Source organism: Melanerpes formicivorus, unplaced genomic scaffold (assembly GCF_026170545.1).
Source record: "Melanerpes formicivorus ecotype bairdi unplaced genomic scaffold, bMelFor1.0.p_v2 SCAF_18, whole genome shotgun sequence".
In the NCBI taxonomy this organism is placed as follows: Eukaryota; Metazoa; Chordata; class Aves; order Piciformes; family Picidae; genus Melanerpes; species Melanerpes formicivorus.
Window position 1 is genome coordinate 3,318,744 of NW_027142370.1, and position 12,795 is coordinate 3,331,538.

The following is a 12,795-nucleotide window of genomic DNA, read 5'->3' on the forward strand; positions in this document are numbered from 1 at the left end:
AGGTTGGCCATGAGGAGCAATTTCTTCTCCAGGCTGCCCAGGGCAGTGGTGGAGTCTCCATCCCTGGAGGGGTTTCAAAGCTGTGGAGCTGTGGGGCCATGGTTCAGTGGTGCCCTGGCAGTGCTGGGCCAAGGCTTGGATCTTGAAGATCTTTCCCAAGAGAAATGATTCCATGGCAAGTGGAGCTCTGGAGCTCCCCATGCCCCAGGCTGCAGCCCCCCACCCAGAGGGGGGAAGTCCCAGCAGAGCCCCAGTGCTCCCAGCTCCCAGGCTATCCACAGCCAGGCCCTGCCAGGAGAACTCCTTGCAAGGGCTGGGAGAAGCTGTCTCACCCTACCCAAACCTTGAACGCTGTCTCCAGCCTCAGCTCCCAGACAATTCACCAGCAGCCTGAGGGCTGGGGTCTGGCCAGGGGGAAAATCCCCTCTGTTGCTAGGAGGACATCCCAGCACTGGCCTCAGCTGGCTTGCAGCAGCTGTGCTGAAGCTGCCTGCTGTGCAGAGTGGCTGTCTGACAGAAGCCACCCCAGGAGAGGTGACAGCACTGGGACCTGTGCTTCTCCAGCAGCCAGCCCACAGCTTTCTGCTCTTCCCAAGGCCTCCAATCCAGGTGGATACTCCCTCTCCTCTCAGCCTCAGTGCTGCTGGCCTTGCTCTGGCCCAGCCCTGCAGCACCTTGCTTCCCCTTCCCAGGCTCTCTGGGGCACTGGGGCCAATGGCAGTGCTGCCTGCAAGCCAGAGATGTTGTGAAGATGGTGGTCCTGGAGCAGAGGACATGCTGGACCTGGCTGCTGCCTCTCTAGCTAAACCTCACTGGCTCATGACCACCCAAACCAGGAGACAAAGGGTTTAGCATTTGCTCAGGGCTCTTCTTTGTCTTCTCCTGGTATTTCCTGCAGCTCTGTCCCCTGCCCAGGTCCCTCTGCACCAGCCTCACCTGCTGCCAGCACACTTGCTTCCCAGCACAAGGCCCCACCACTCCCTTTTTGCCCTCGGGGCTGTGCTGGCTCCATGGGAAAGGATCACTGCTGGATAAATAGGGGAGGAACGAGCCAAGAAGCTGATGGCCTCCTGAGAACACCTTCCTGTGCTCCTTGCACAGGGCCTGCAGGGCAGCAAACCTCCGTGGAGCAGGCAGGGCAGCAGAGTGGCCTCAGAGAGCTGAGGAAGAGCAAGTGGGTCTGGAGGGAGGTTCAGCCCCACTCCTACCAGCAGCACCAGCTCTCCTGGGGCAGACATGAAGGGGACAGAGTCACAGAAGGCTCTGGTTGGGAAAGAACTTTAAGATCATCAAACCAAACCCTCAGCCCTGCACTGCCAGGTCAGCACCAAACCATGGCCCTCAGCACCACAGCTCTGAAACCAGGCTGAGCAACCCCAGCTCCCTCAGCTGCTGCCCTCAAGATCTGTGCTCCAGACCCTGCCCCAGCTTCACTGCCCTGCCCTGGACACACTCCAGCACCTCAATGTCCTCCTAGCAGTGGGGGCCCCCAAAACCAGACTCCACCATCATCACCAGAGAGACACTGCTGCTCCCCTCTGGGCCCTCATCCCCAGCATCTCATCTTCTCCTGGGGGCACTCAGGACCAGGGAGCAGAATGGAGCTGGGTGAGGAGCACGAGGTGCAGCATCCCAAGCCCAGCCCCATGATCTCCAGGACAGCTTCTGCCTTCTGACAAAGGCCCTGCTGCAGGACAGCTCTCCCTACCCCAGCAGACACATGGGCTTGCAGACCTCTGCAGAGTGACTCCAGCCCCTGCACAAACCATTTCCCAGCCACAAACCAAGCAGCAGAGCTTCACCTGGAGGAGACAAAGGGCTGAGCTGCCAGGACATTGCTATGTGGTTGGAGTGGAGGAGTGAGGGCTGGCAGACCAGGGAAGCCTGGGTGAGGATCTTGGCAACACAGAGCCCAGTACAGCAAAGCCCTCAGGCCTTGGCTTGGTTCTCCTCCTCCTCCACCTCTCTCCACCCTGGGGACCTTCCCTCTGGCAGGGAGCTGCACTGTGGTTTGCTTTGTGCTTTGCCTGCCTTGGGCTTTTAATCAAGCCTGGGCTTTGCACTCGTTAACTAGCTAATGTCCCCCACTTCCAGCAGCCCAGCTGCTGCTGGGGGCTGGCTGGCATCAGTCCCCACAGCACAGCCTGGAGCCACAGCCCCCGTGCCAGCGTGAGGCAGGGTGGCAGCGGGCAGCTGCTGCTCCCTCCCTGGCACCTACTGCCCCCTCCCTGGCACCTACTGCCCCCTCCCTGGCACCTACTGCCTGCAGTTCCCTCCTGGGGCAACAAGACTCCAGCATTCCCATGTGGAGCTGTGCTGCTGAGAACACCACTGAAGATGATGAGATCCTCCTCTGGTGACCAGGGCTGCAGCTCCCTCGGCTCCAGCTGCAGGGTCACGCCGTTAGCCCACGAGGAAACGCTGCCCAAGTCCCACCAGGAGGGCTTGAGAACTTAGCTGGCCATCAGGGACACAGCATCCAGTGGCCAAGGCTCCTCCCAAGTGGTGTGGCTGCTGCAGGAGTGTTTGGGACTGTTCCACAGAGTGGGAGGGGTTAGAAGGGAGCTCTGGAGATGAGCAGCTCCCAGCGGCCTGCAGTGCAGACCCCTGCTGGAAGGAGAGGTCCCAGCTGCAGGGACTGCTGCCTGGCACAGCCCAGCTACCGATGCTCTCCACTCCCAAGCACTGATTTTGGGGATGGTCCTCTCCCTCCAGCTGAGCTTATGGAGAGGCAAGGTCTGGGTGATCACAGCAAAGCACAGGAGGAGCTGATGGTGCTGCCAGCAGCGCTGTGAGGAAGCTGTGAGAGGCTCTGACCTGACAGGACGAAGGGTGATGGCTAGAAACTGAAAGGAAGATTCAGACTGGAGAGAAGGAAGAACTGTTTGACCCTGAGAGTGGTGAGACACTGGCCCAGCTTGCCCAGGGAGGTGGCAGGTGTCCCATCCTTGGAAACCTTCCGGGTCAGCTTGGCTGAGCAGGCTCTGAGCAACCAGAGTTATCTGCTCACTGCAGGAAGGCTGATCTCTAAAGGTCTCTTCCAACCCAAACCATCCCACCATTCTATGATCTGAGAGGGTGAGAGGCTTCATGAGGCTGGCTTTTTTTCCCCCAACTTCATCCCTCCCATGCCCTTGCAGATCCAACACAAACAGGAAGCCTCTTCCCTTGGGCCAGCAGCTCCGTGCTGTGACTCACGCAGGAGGCCCACCAAAGGAAACCCTTCCCTTGCCTTGGGCACAGGAACCCAGCTGGCAGCCACCCCCCTGGCCTCACCTGTCTGTTGAAGTCTTCTTCATTCTCCATCCACATGTACTCAGCAAAGGGGTTGTTCTCCTTCTCATCATGGCCATTCACCACTGGGTCCTCTTTGGAGCTGGGGCTGGAGGCCGTCGTGCTGGCGAGCTCGGAGCCATTCATTCTTCCTGACTCTGGGAAGGGAGAGGCAGGGAGCTGAGGCAGCTGCTGGGATCCCCAAGCCATGCTCCCAGCTGGATGGCTTGCAGCGCAAGAACCTGCTGCTGCCAGGCTGCTTTCTTCAAGGCCTGGTGCTGCTCCCAACTCCTCCATGCTGGAAGCAGCACAGCACCTCCCCGGCAGTAGCTTTGGAAGGGTTTGACCCACCAAGGAGAGGCTGAAGGCACCTGGGGGGGGGCCTCAAGCAAGGGCTGACCTGCTGGAGAGGTGGTGGACACAGCCTGGATAGGCAGCAACACCCCAGGCCCCATCCAAGCACACAAAACATCCTGAGCAGCCATCCATCACCTCACAGAACCACAGGAGGGGCAGGGCTGGAAGGGACCCCCCGAGGTCATCCAGCCTGAGCCCCTCTGCACTCAGCAGGGACATCCTCAACCAGCTCAGGCTGCCCAGAGGCCAGGCAGGGGGAGATGCACAGATGGTGACAGCACAGGAGTCACCTATCTGAGGTTCTGCTCTGGTAGCCAAAACACAAAAAGGGAGGGGAAAAAAAAACCAATCAAAGTGGCATTTGGTTAATCGAGCTGGGTCTGAAGGGCCCAAGGTCATGGCTGGCCTCACAGCAGCTGGGTCTGAAGGGCCCAAGGTCATGGCTGGCCTCACAGCAGCTGGGTCTGAAGGGCCCAAGGTCATGGCTGGCCTCACAGCAGCTGGGTCTGAAGGGCCCAAGGTCATGGCTGGCCTCACAGCAGCTGGGTCTGAAGGGCCCAAGGTCATGGCTGGCCTCACAGCAGCTGGGTCTGAAGCACCCAAGGTTGTGGTTCCCCCTCAGCTGGGTCTGAAGCACCCAAGGTTGTGGTTCCCCCTCAGCTGCACCTGAAGCACCCAAGGTTGTGGTTCCCCCTCAGCTGCACCTGAAGCACCCAAGGTTGTGGTTCCCCCTCAGCTGCACCTGAGGGACCCAAGGTTGTGGTTCCCCCCTCAGCTGCACCTGAGACACCCAAGGTTGTGGTTCCCCCTCAGCTGCACCTGAAGCACCCAAGGTTGTGGTTCCCCCTCAGCTGCACCTGAGGGACCCAAGGCCATCGTTTCCCCTGCCCTGAGCCCACAGTCAGAGTGTGCCAGCAGCCCCTCAGAGCAGCCCTGGCTAGGCAGGGCCATTCCTGCCTGGATAGCCACCCTGGCAGAGCACACTTCCCCCCCTGGCTGGGCCAGGCTCCATGTGTGCTGTGCTCTGCATGTTACTGCTGTGAGTCACCAGGGCAGCCCTGTCACCCTCAGCCTGTTGATGCTCCACCAAGCAGCCAGGGAGCCAGAGCTGCTGCAGATGAGCTCAGGGCTCACCACCAACACTAAAACAAACACAAAAGCTGCCCCTCTCCCCCTCCCTCTCCCCCCCCCCCCCCCCCCTTTTATTTTTCACACTGAAAGCTTCTTGGATTTGTTCCTCTTTTCCCTTGGAAAATGATGTAGAGGATGGAAACAATACAGAACTCTGCAGCCTGGAGATGAGAGCTGAGGAAAGGCATCCAGAGAACACAAACCACCTCCTGAGAGCTGCACAGCCAGAGCCAGAGGCTGCATCCTGAGGAGCTGCAGCGTGGAGGTGACCTGGGAGGGCCCCAGCAGGCCTTACAAAGCATCTTCATCATCCTCAGTGCTCCCACACTGGCCTGGGGCTGGCAGAGCAGCCAGGCACGGAGGAGGTGTGGGAGAACATGATGTGGGGAATGGAAACTGGGCCCCAGGTTGGTACCTGGGTGATGCTGGGAGGCACAGAGCCACGGAGTCATTTGGGTTGGGAATGAGCTTTGAGGATCACTGAGTCCAAGCCCAGAGGCATGATGCTGCAAGGCCACAGGGCCCACCCCCAGCTGGGGCTGCCAGGTGGTCCTGGCTGCACTGAGCTGCAAATAACCCCCAATGTAATTCATTAGCAGAAGGAGGGCAGACTGATCAGCACGGCTTGCACAGGCAGATGCCAGCACAGCTTCAGCATCCTGAGACTGAGGACACCTAAAGAGGGCAGACTGCTCCTCTCCATGCTGCTGTGGGGATGTGCTGCTGTGCAGAGCTGGCATCAGGGCCAGGCTTGGGGCTGGGCACAGAGCTCCCTGGGAGTGTCACCTGCCCCTCAAAGCCACAAGGGAGAAGAGAGAGGCTCCCACTCCTCAGAACTCAAGGTGTGGCCTCCCCAGTGCCATGTCCAGGGGGACAACCCCTGCCCTGGCCGCTCTACTGCAGATGCAAGAAGGGCAGAGCCTCCATGGCACAGGAGGTGGCAGTCAGTGAGGGCACACTGTGGTTGGAATGGGCTGTCCTGGGAGCAGAGGCTCCCCAGGCAGGAGGGAGTGCAGGCAGGAGAGTGCAGGCAGGAGAGTCTAGGCAGGAGAGTGCAGGCAGGAGAGTGCAGGCAGGAGGGAGTGCAGGCAGGAGAGTGCAGGCAGCAGAGTGCAGGCAGGAGGGAGTGCAGGCAGCAGAGTGCAGGCAGGAGGGAGTGCAGGCAGCAGAGTGCAGGCAGCAGAGTGCAGGCAGGAGGGAGTGCAGGCAGCAGAGTGCAGGCAGCAGAGTGCAGGCAGGAGGGAGTGCAGGCAGCAGAGTGCAGGCAGCAGAGTGCAGGCAGCAGAGTGCAGGCAGGAGGGAGTGCAGGCAGCAGAGTGCAGGCAGCAGAGTGCAGGCAGGACAGTCCAGGCAGGGCTGCCCTGGCTCCCGCGATGGAGCAGCGTGAGGCACAGCCGGTTACTGATGATCTGGAGGAGGCACTTGCACAGCCCAGCAGGACACACCTGCTCCTCTGCCGCCCCCAGGCAGGCCAGCAGACCATCTCCTTACCTCAGGCAGGAGGATAACCCGGGGCAGAGCCCCCTGGAGCCAGCTGCAGCAGGGCTGAGGAGCTGCTGGGAGGCGAACCCCTGCCCGAGCGCTCCCCGGGAGCATCCCCGCCGCGCACCCCACGAGCCACCCTCCTCCTCCTCGCCCCCAAAGGGTTAAGTCAGCACCAGGCAAGAGTACAGAGCACAGCTGCTTGCTTGGCTGAAGGAGAGGGACATATGGTCCCTGCTCACCCTGCCGGGCTGCAGGCCAGAGCCCAAAGCTCGGCGCAGGCCGCCGCGGCGGGCCGGCTGCTGCAGGGGGCCGGCTGGCCAGGGCTCCCGCTCCATAAATAGCTCTGGGAATCATCCTGCCTGCAGGAGAGGCTGCAGAAAACCCAGCCAGGCTCCAGAGAAAAGCCCTGAGCCCTTCTCTGTCTGCTTCCCCAGCTCTTCTTCCTCCTGCCTGCCCCACGAGCGCTTACTGCATGGATGGGAGGCAGAGAGAGGTTGGTGCTGCAGCCTCAGCCCTCTGCCACCAGCACTCTTACCCCAGCTGCACTTTGGGTGGCACAGAGTCACACACAATCCCAGCAAGGTGGGACTGGGTGATCTCCAGAGATCCCTTCCAACCCCTGCCCTGCTCAGGCAGGGCACCCACAGCAGCTTGCCCAGCAGCACAATGGCCAGGGGGGGCTGGAAGCTCTCCACAGAAGGAGACTCCACAGCCTCTCTGGGCAGCCTGAGACAGGGCTCCAGCAGCCTCACAGCAAAGAATCTTCTCCTCCTGTTCAGATGGAACCTCCTGGGTTGCAGTTTGTACCCCCTGCCTCTTGTCCTGTCCCTGGGCACCACTGAGCAGAGTCTGGCCCCAGTCTCTTGCCCCCTGCCCTTTAGCTCTGGCTGAGCATTGCTCAGCTCCCCTCTGGGGCTGCCCTTCTGCAGGCTCTCAGCCCCAGGGCTCTCAGCCTTTGCTCCTCACAGAGCTGCTCCAGGCCCCTCAGCAGCTTTGCAGCCTCCCCTGGGCTCTCTCCAGCAGTTCCCTGACCTTCTTGAATTGGAGAGCCCAGAACTGGACCCAGGACTCCAGCTGTGGCCTCCCTAGGGCAGGGCAGAGCAGAACTGGGGACAGAACCTCCCGCGACCTGCTGCTGCCACTCTCAGTGCACCCCAGGGGACACTGAGGGCACACTGCTGGCTCCTGGGGAATTTGTCCACCAGGTCCTTCTCCATGGAGCTGCTTTCTGCCTGCAGAGCCTCCACAAAAAGCAGTGCCCTGCAGAGCTCCCTTTGCATTCAGCAACCCTCACTGCAAGACCTCCACCACCCTTCACCCACACAGCAGGCTGGTGTGAAGCCCTCGCCCCAGCCCTGCCCAGAAGCTGGGACAAGGAGGGGAGGAGAGGGCTGGCTGTTTTTGCAGGCCACTTCTCAGCCCCTGTGCAAGCAGCAATTAGCAGAGGGCAGCTCCTCAGCCTCACTGCCCCAGGCATCTTTGCTTCTCCCCTTTCAGCTCCCACAGGTCGGTCTGGTTCCAACGGCCCGGCTGCTTCCAACACCTTCTCCTCCCGCCTCACACGGTAAACACAGCCATTACCTCCCTCTAATCTCCACTCGCAGATAAGCTCTCTGCACTCCGGAGGCCCAGGCCACCCTTTTTATCTCCCGGGCACTTTTTTATCTCCCGGCCCTGCCGATTTTCCCAGCAGCCCTGCAGACGTTTCCAGTAGCCCTGTGGATTTTTCCAGCAGCCCTGGGCGCTGCCGGCTGCCCCCCAGGTCACTTGGGATGTCCTCCCTGCCCCTGCTGCCAGCTGGGTCCCACCAGGGAAGCCAGAGCCTGGCTCTTTTGTCGGCCCGGCTGCAATCCAGCTCCAGCCCAGCCCACGCTCCATCAGCACCCTGGTGTCTTTCAAGTCTATTTCCCCCCTCCCCTCAGGCTTCTCCTTCCCCTCGCACTGGTGCTACAGGTTTCATGCTGGGCTCCCCGGTTCAGCAAAGCAGGCAGCTGCTGGAGAGAGTCCAGCACAGGTTACAAAGATGATTAAAGGACTGCAGCAGCTCTGTGAGGAGCAAGGGCTGAGAGCCCTGGGGCTGAGAGCCGTGGGGCTGAGAGCCTAGAGAAGAGCAGCTCCAGAGGGGAGCTGAGCAATGCTCAGCAAGAGCTAAAGGAGCTGTGGGGGGCAAGGGGCTGGGGCCAGGCTCTGCTCAGTGGTGCCCAGGGACAGGACAAGAAGCAGTGGGCACAAACTGCAACCCAGGAGGTTCCATCTGAACGTGAAGAGAAGACTCTTTGCTATGGGGATGCTGGAGCCCTGTCTCAGGCTGCCCAGAGAGGCTGTGGAGTCTCCTTCTGCAGAGAGCTTCCAACCCCCCCTGGCTATTGTGCTGCTGGGTAAGCTGCTGTGGGTGCCCTGCTGGAGCAGGGGGCTGGACTGGGTGATCTCCAGAGGTCCTTTCCAGCCTACACCATGCTGGGATTCCCCCCACCAACGCTGCTGCAGACCTGGAAGAGTCAGCCACTGCTCCTCATTCCTCTGTAATTAGAGGAGGCTTTAAGTCTCCCAGGACAGTCTGGACTTCTAATGCCTGGCTGGCCTCCTGGTGCTCCTTCCTCAGGCTGGGCTGGCCTCTTGGGGCTCCCTTCCCTGGCCTGTGGGCTGCTGGGGGGTTGGGGAGCAGTCCCTGCTGGCAGCCTGCAGCAGATGTGGAGCTCTTCCACTCTCAGCTCGCTCAGTTGCCAAGGAACCGCATCCTATTTCCATCTCCCATCCGGGGGATAAGCTCAGCCTGCACTATTTTAGGCTGCATCCACGAGCCCCCAGTTTGCTCAGACACAATCCAGGCATCACCAGATCCCCCCTCATCCTCTGGAGAGCACCAGAAACGTCCAACACCCCCTAGAGCTGAGCCCCGGCAAGGCTGGTTTCAGATTCCTCCCAGAGCTGGCTCTCGCTTGAGCTGCTTTCTAATCTCCGAGAGGACAGCAGCAGCTGACAAACGAGCCCTGCTGCTCACCCAGATTAAGGCTGGGATCCTCCACCCCAGCAAGACGACCAGCCAAGCACCACGGCCAGCAGGGGTCTGCCCTTCCTTTGAGAGCACTGAAAGGCTTTGACCAGAGCATCCATCCATCAAGCAGCACCTTCCAGCTGCCCAGGCAGCGGTGGCCGCTTCTGCTCCGGGAGGAGAAACCTGATGGGAGCTGGGAGATGCTTCCTGGGGCTTCCCATCCTGGGATATCTATGGGGTAAGGCAGGGAAGAGCCAGGAGGAACCAAGAGCAGAACCCCCCAGTGGAGCAATTTCTGCAGCAGTGGGAAGCAGGGATGAGGGCAGCAGAGGGAATGCTCTGGCAGGGCCCTCTGGGTCTGCACTCACAGCCTGAGCTCTGTTTGCACAGGAAGCCTGTCCAAGCACCTCAGTGTGTGTGTGCCCTGCACTCACAGCCTGACCTGCTGCTGGCTGCTTGCCCCCCCCAAGCCATCACTGTCACTCTGAATGGGGACAACGACAAGAAGTGAGGCTGAGAGGGCCGGGACAGACCCAACTCAGGTTGTGGGAGCTCACCTTGGCTCTTCCCGCTCCGTCCCTCAGCCATGCGCCGCTCGCGGGAGCAGGGTCGCAGCTGCCAGGGCTCAGCACCGCTCTGCAGCCCACCAAAGCCTGGCACAAGGTGCCCTGTCAACACCAAAGGAGAGCAGGCACTGGGCTGGCTGCCTTTCAGCAGCCTGGCTTTCAGCTGCTGACAACAGCAGCACGGGGTCACATCAACAGCGGCGGAAGGGCTGCTGCGATGACAGCTCCGGGGACGGGCGGCGACCTCCTGCTGTTGGCTGTCCCCAGGGCATGGTGGCCTGGGGGGTGATGGATGAGCCAGGGGGGAACAGCCAAGGGGCTCAGCTCACCATCCCACAGCCAGCTGTGAGGAGAAGCCAGCCTGGAGCTTCAGGGGAGGGCAACAGGCCTGCTTCTCCCCTCGGCCCTTCGCCTTCAGGACAAACCCTTGAGAGCCTGCACGGCAGCCCAGCCGAGGGCGAGCTCCCAGACACCATCCACCTGCACAGGGCTGGGAGCTGCTGCCCAGCCCAAGCAGGGAACCCTCTGAGGCCACGTGTTCACCTCACCCACAGCACACACTGCCTGCCTCCTCTTTGGGAGTCCTGGGATGGTTTGGGTTGGAAGGGACCTTTAAAGGACATCTAGTTCAACACCCCCCCTCCCCCCCGCAGCCAGCAGAGACATCTGCAGCTAGAGCAGGGGGCTCAGAGCTCCAAACAACCTGACCTGGAGTGGCTGCAGGGATGGGGCATCTATCACCGATCCGAGCAACCTGGGCCAGCCTCTCACCACCTTCAAAGCAGAAATGTCCTCCTTCTCTCCTCTCCTTTAGTTTCCAACCACCACCCCTTCTCCCATCACAGCAGAAGTCTCTCACCAGCTCTCTGCTTGTCCCCTTTGAGTACTGCAAGGCCACCAGAAGGTCTCTCTGGAGCCTTCTCTTCTCCAGGCTGAACAACCCCAGCTCTCTCAGCCTGGAGGAGGACTGCCCCCTCCACCTGCCACCCAGGAGCTCTTCAGAGGGGAAAGCCGCAGGGCTGCTGCACAGGAAGGAGAGCCCAACCTTCCCAAGGCAACATTCTAACACAGAAGTTTTGTCCCGAGCTTTTGGGAACCACAGCCACCCAAGTGAAGGCTTCAGGCAGCCTTTTCCACAGGCTTTACGGCCAAGGCTCTGGCTGGGATCCCGGTGTGGATCCCATCGATCCATCAGCACGTCAGCTGCGGACAGAGCTTTCCCTGCCGGGCCAGGCGAAGCTCCCGGAGCAGTGTCAGACTTGTTGCTGCATGCCAGGCTGAAACCTGACAAGCCAGCACGGAACAAAACACCTGAAGGGCACACGCCAGGAGCTGGCTCTGCCACGCTGAGCCTTGCCACTGTCATGCCCTGTCCCCTGTAAACACGGCTGGGGAGGGCAATCTCCTCCCAGCCCAACCTCCCCGCACCCCCCCCGCCATGTGCCCCAGCTCCACGGGGAGTGAATTTGAGAAGCCAGCTTCCAGTTGCCGCAGTTTGCAAAGAGAACTCGTTGTGCTGCCTGCCTCTGAGGCTGCCTGCCTCTGAGCTGCGGGTCCCTCCGGAGCCGCGGCAGTGTGGGATCATACCACGGCAGAAGGCTCGGAGCCCCTGCCCCCCGGGTCTGCCGGGTACCCCTCCTCCCCGCCGGGTGGGTCAGTGGGGCTGGGGACACGCTCCCCTCGCCTTGCCCATACACAGAGGGCCTGCTTCGAGAGGGCTGTTTCAGGAGCCCAGTGGCTGCTTCTGGGGTGGTTTTGAAAGTCCAGGGGCTGTTTAAGGAGCCTTCGGGTTTTCCTCCCCCGGGAAGTCCAGATGAGGCCTGCCGGATCTTCAGGGTTGTGCTGGCAGAGGTGTGAGGTGCAGGTGAGGCTAGGCACGGACAGGGTCAAGACCTACGAGCGTCGACCGGGCTGGGACCGGGACTGGGTCAGGATCTATGAGTGTCGTCCTGGCCGGGGCCAGGACTGGGTTGGCGAATGGGAGCACAGCCCAGACGGGCACCGGGTCAGGACCCAGGAGTGTCACCCAGATGGGCACCGGGTCAGGACCCAGGAGTGTCACCCAGATCGGCACCGGGTCAGGACCCAGGAGTGTCACCCAGATGGGCTCCGGGTCAGGACCCAGGAGTTCACCCAGATGGGCACCGGGTCAGGACCCAGGAGTGTCACCCAGACGGGCACCGGGTCAGGACCCAGGAGTGTCACCCAGATGGGCACCGGGTCAGGACCCAGGAGTGTCACCCAGATGGGCTCTAGGACTGCACCCGTGAGCGTCGCCCGGATCGGCACCGGGTCGGAACCTACAAGCGTCTCCCGGATCGGCACCGGGCCAGGACCAGGACCGGCTCGAGACGTATCAGCGACTACCAACGGTGCTGTAACTCCATCCGGGCCGGGGCCTGCCCAGCCTGCGCCCACCGGAGGCCCCACCAGCCCCCTCCCCACCGGTGCTCGCCACGAGAGGCCCGTGGGCCGCCGATGCCCGGCCGGGACCTGCACCCCGGAGCCCCCTCCCCGTACCTGCAGGCCGGGCCGGGCCGGTGCCCTCCGCTGCCACCGCCGCCACCGCCAGGCCCCGCCGCGGCGGGGACACGCCCACTCGCCCCGCCCTACCCGAACCTGTCAACTCATTGGTCAGTTTCTCCACGCAGCTCCGCCCCCTCGCTCTCAGGTCCGTCCCCGGTTGAGTGGAAGGGGGGTGGAGCCCATATGCCTATTGCACCAGCCCACTGTCATTCCAGCTCAGAGTCCCGCCCACAACGCCGAGATCTGATTGGCTGTTCCTACCCGCCTCCGCGCCTTCGGATTGGTTAATCGCCAAAACCGCGTGCGTCCCCCACGTGGGAGGCAGTCAGGAGGCGGGGCCAACCGCAGTGTAAACAAACCACAGCGCTCCGCCCCACCGCGCAGCGCCCAATAGCAGGAGGCGTCACGAGCAGCCCGCCAATGCTGCTACAGAGCCGCTGATTGGCGGGTTGATGTAAACAC

At 61.7% G+C, this 12,795-nt stretch overlaps 1 protein-coding gene across 1 annotated transcript; it reads right to left on the reverse strand.

Annotated features, from left to right (window-relative positions):
- Positions 1–3,102: 3,102 nt before the first annotated feature.
- Positions 3,103–12,428, reverse strand: PAIP2B (poly(A) binding protein interacting protein 2B). Its single transcript, XM_068149406.1, has 3 exons — positions 12,328–12,428; positions 9,799–9,909; positions 3,103–3,431 (listed from the first exon to the last, which is right to left on the reverse strand). The coding sequence occupies exons 2-3, from the start codon at positions 9,827–9,829 to the stop codon at positions 3,118–3,120; spliced, it is 345 nt and encodes a 114-aa protein (XP_068005507.1). The 5' UTR covers positions 9,830–9,909; positions 12,328–12,428; the 3' UTR covers positions 3,103–3,117.
- Positions 12,429–12,795: the final 367 nt, after the last annotated feature.

Coding starts and splice junctions, on each gene's coding strand:
- PAIP2B (XM_068149406.1), bottom strand. CDS start 9,829: ATGGCTGAGGGACGGAGCGGGAAGAGCCAAG. Junction 3,432..9,798: donor ACGGAGCGGGAAGAGCCAAG/GTGAGCTCCCAC, acceptor CTCCCTTCCCAG/AGTCAGGAAGAATGAATGGC.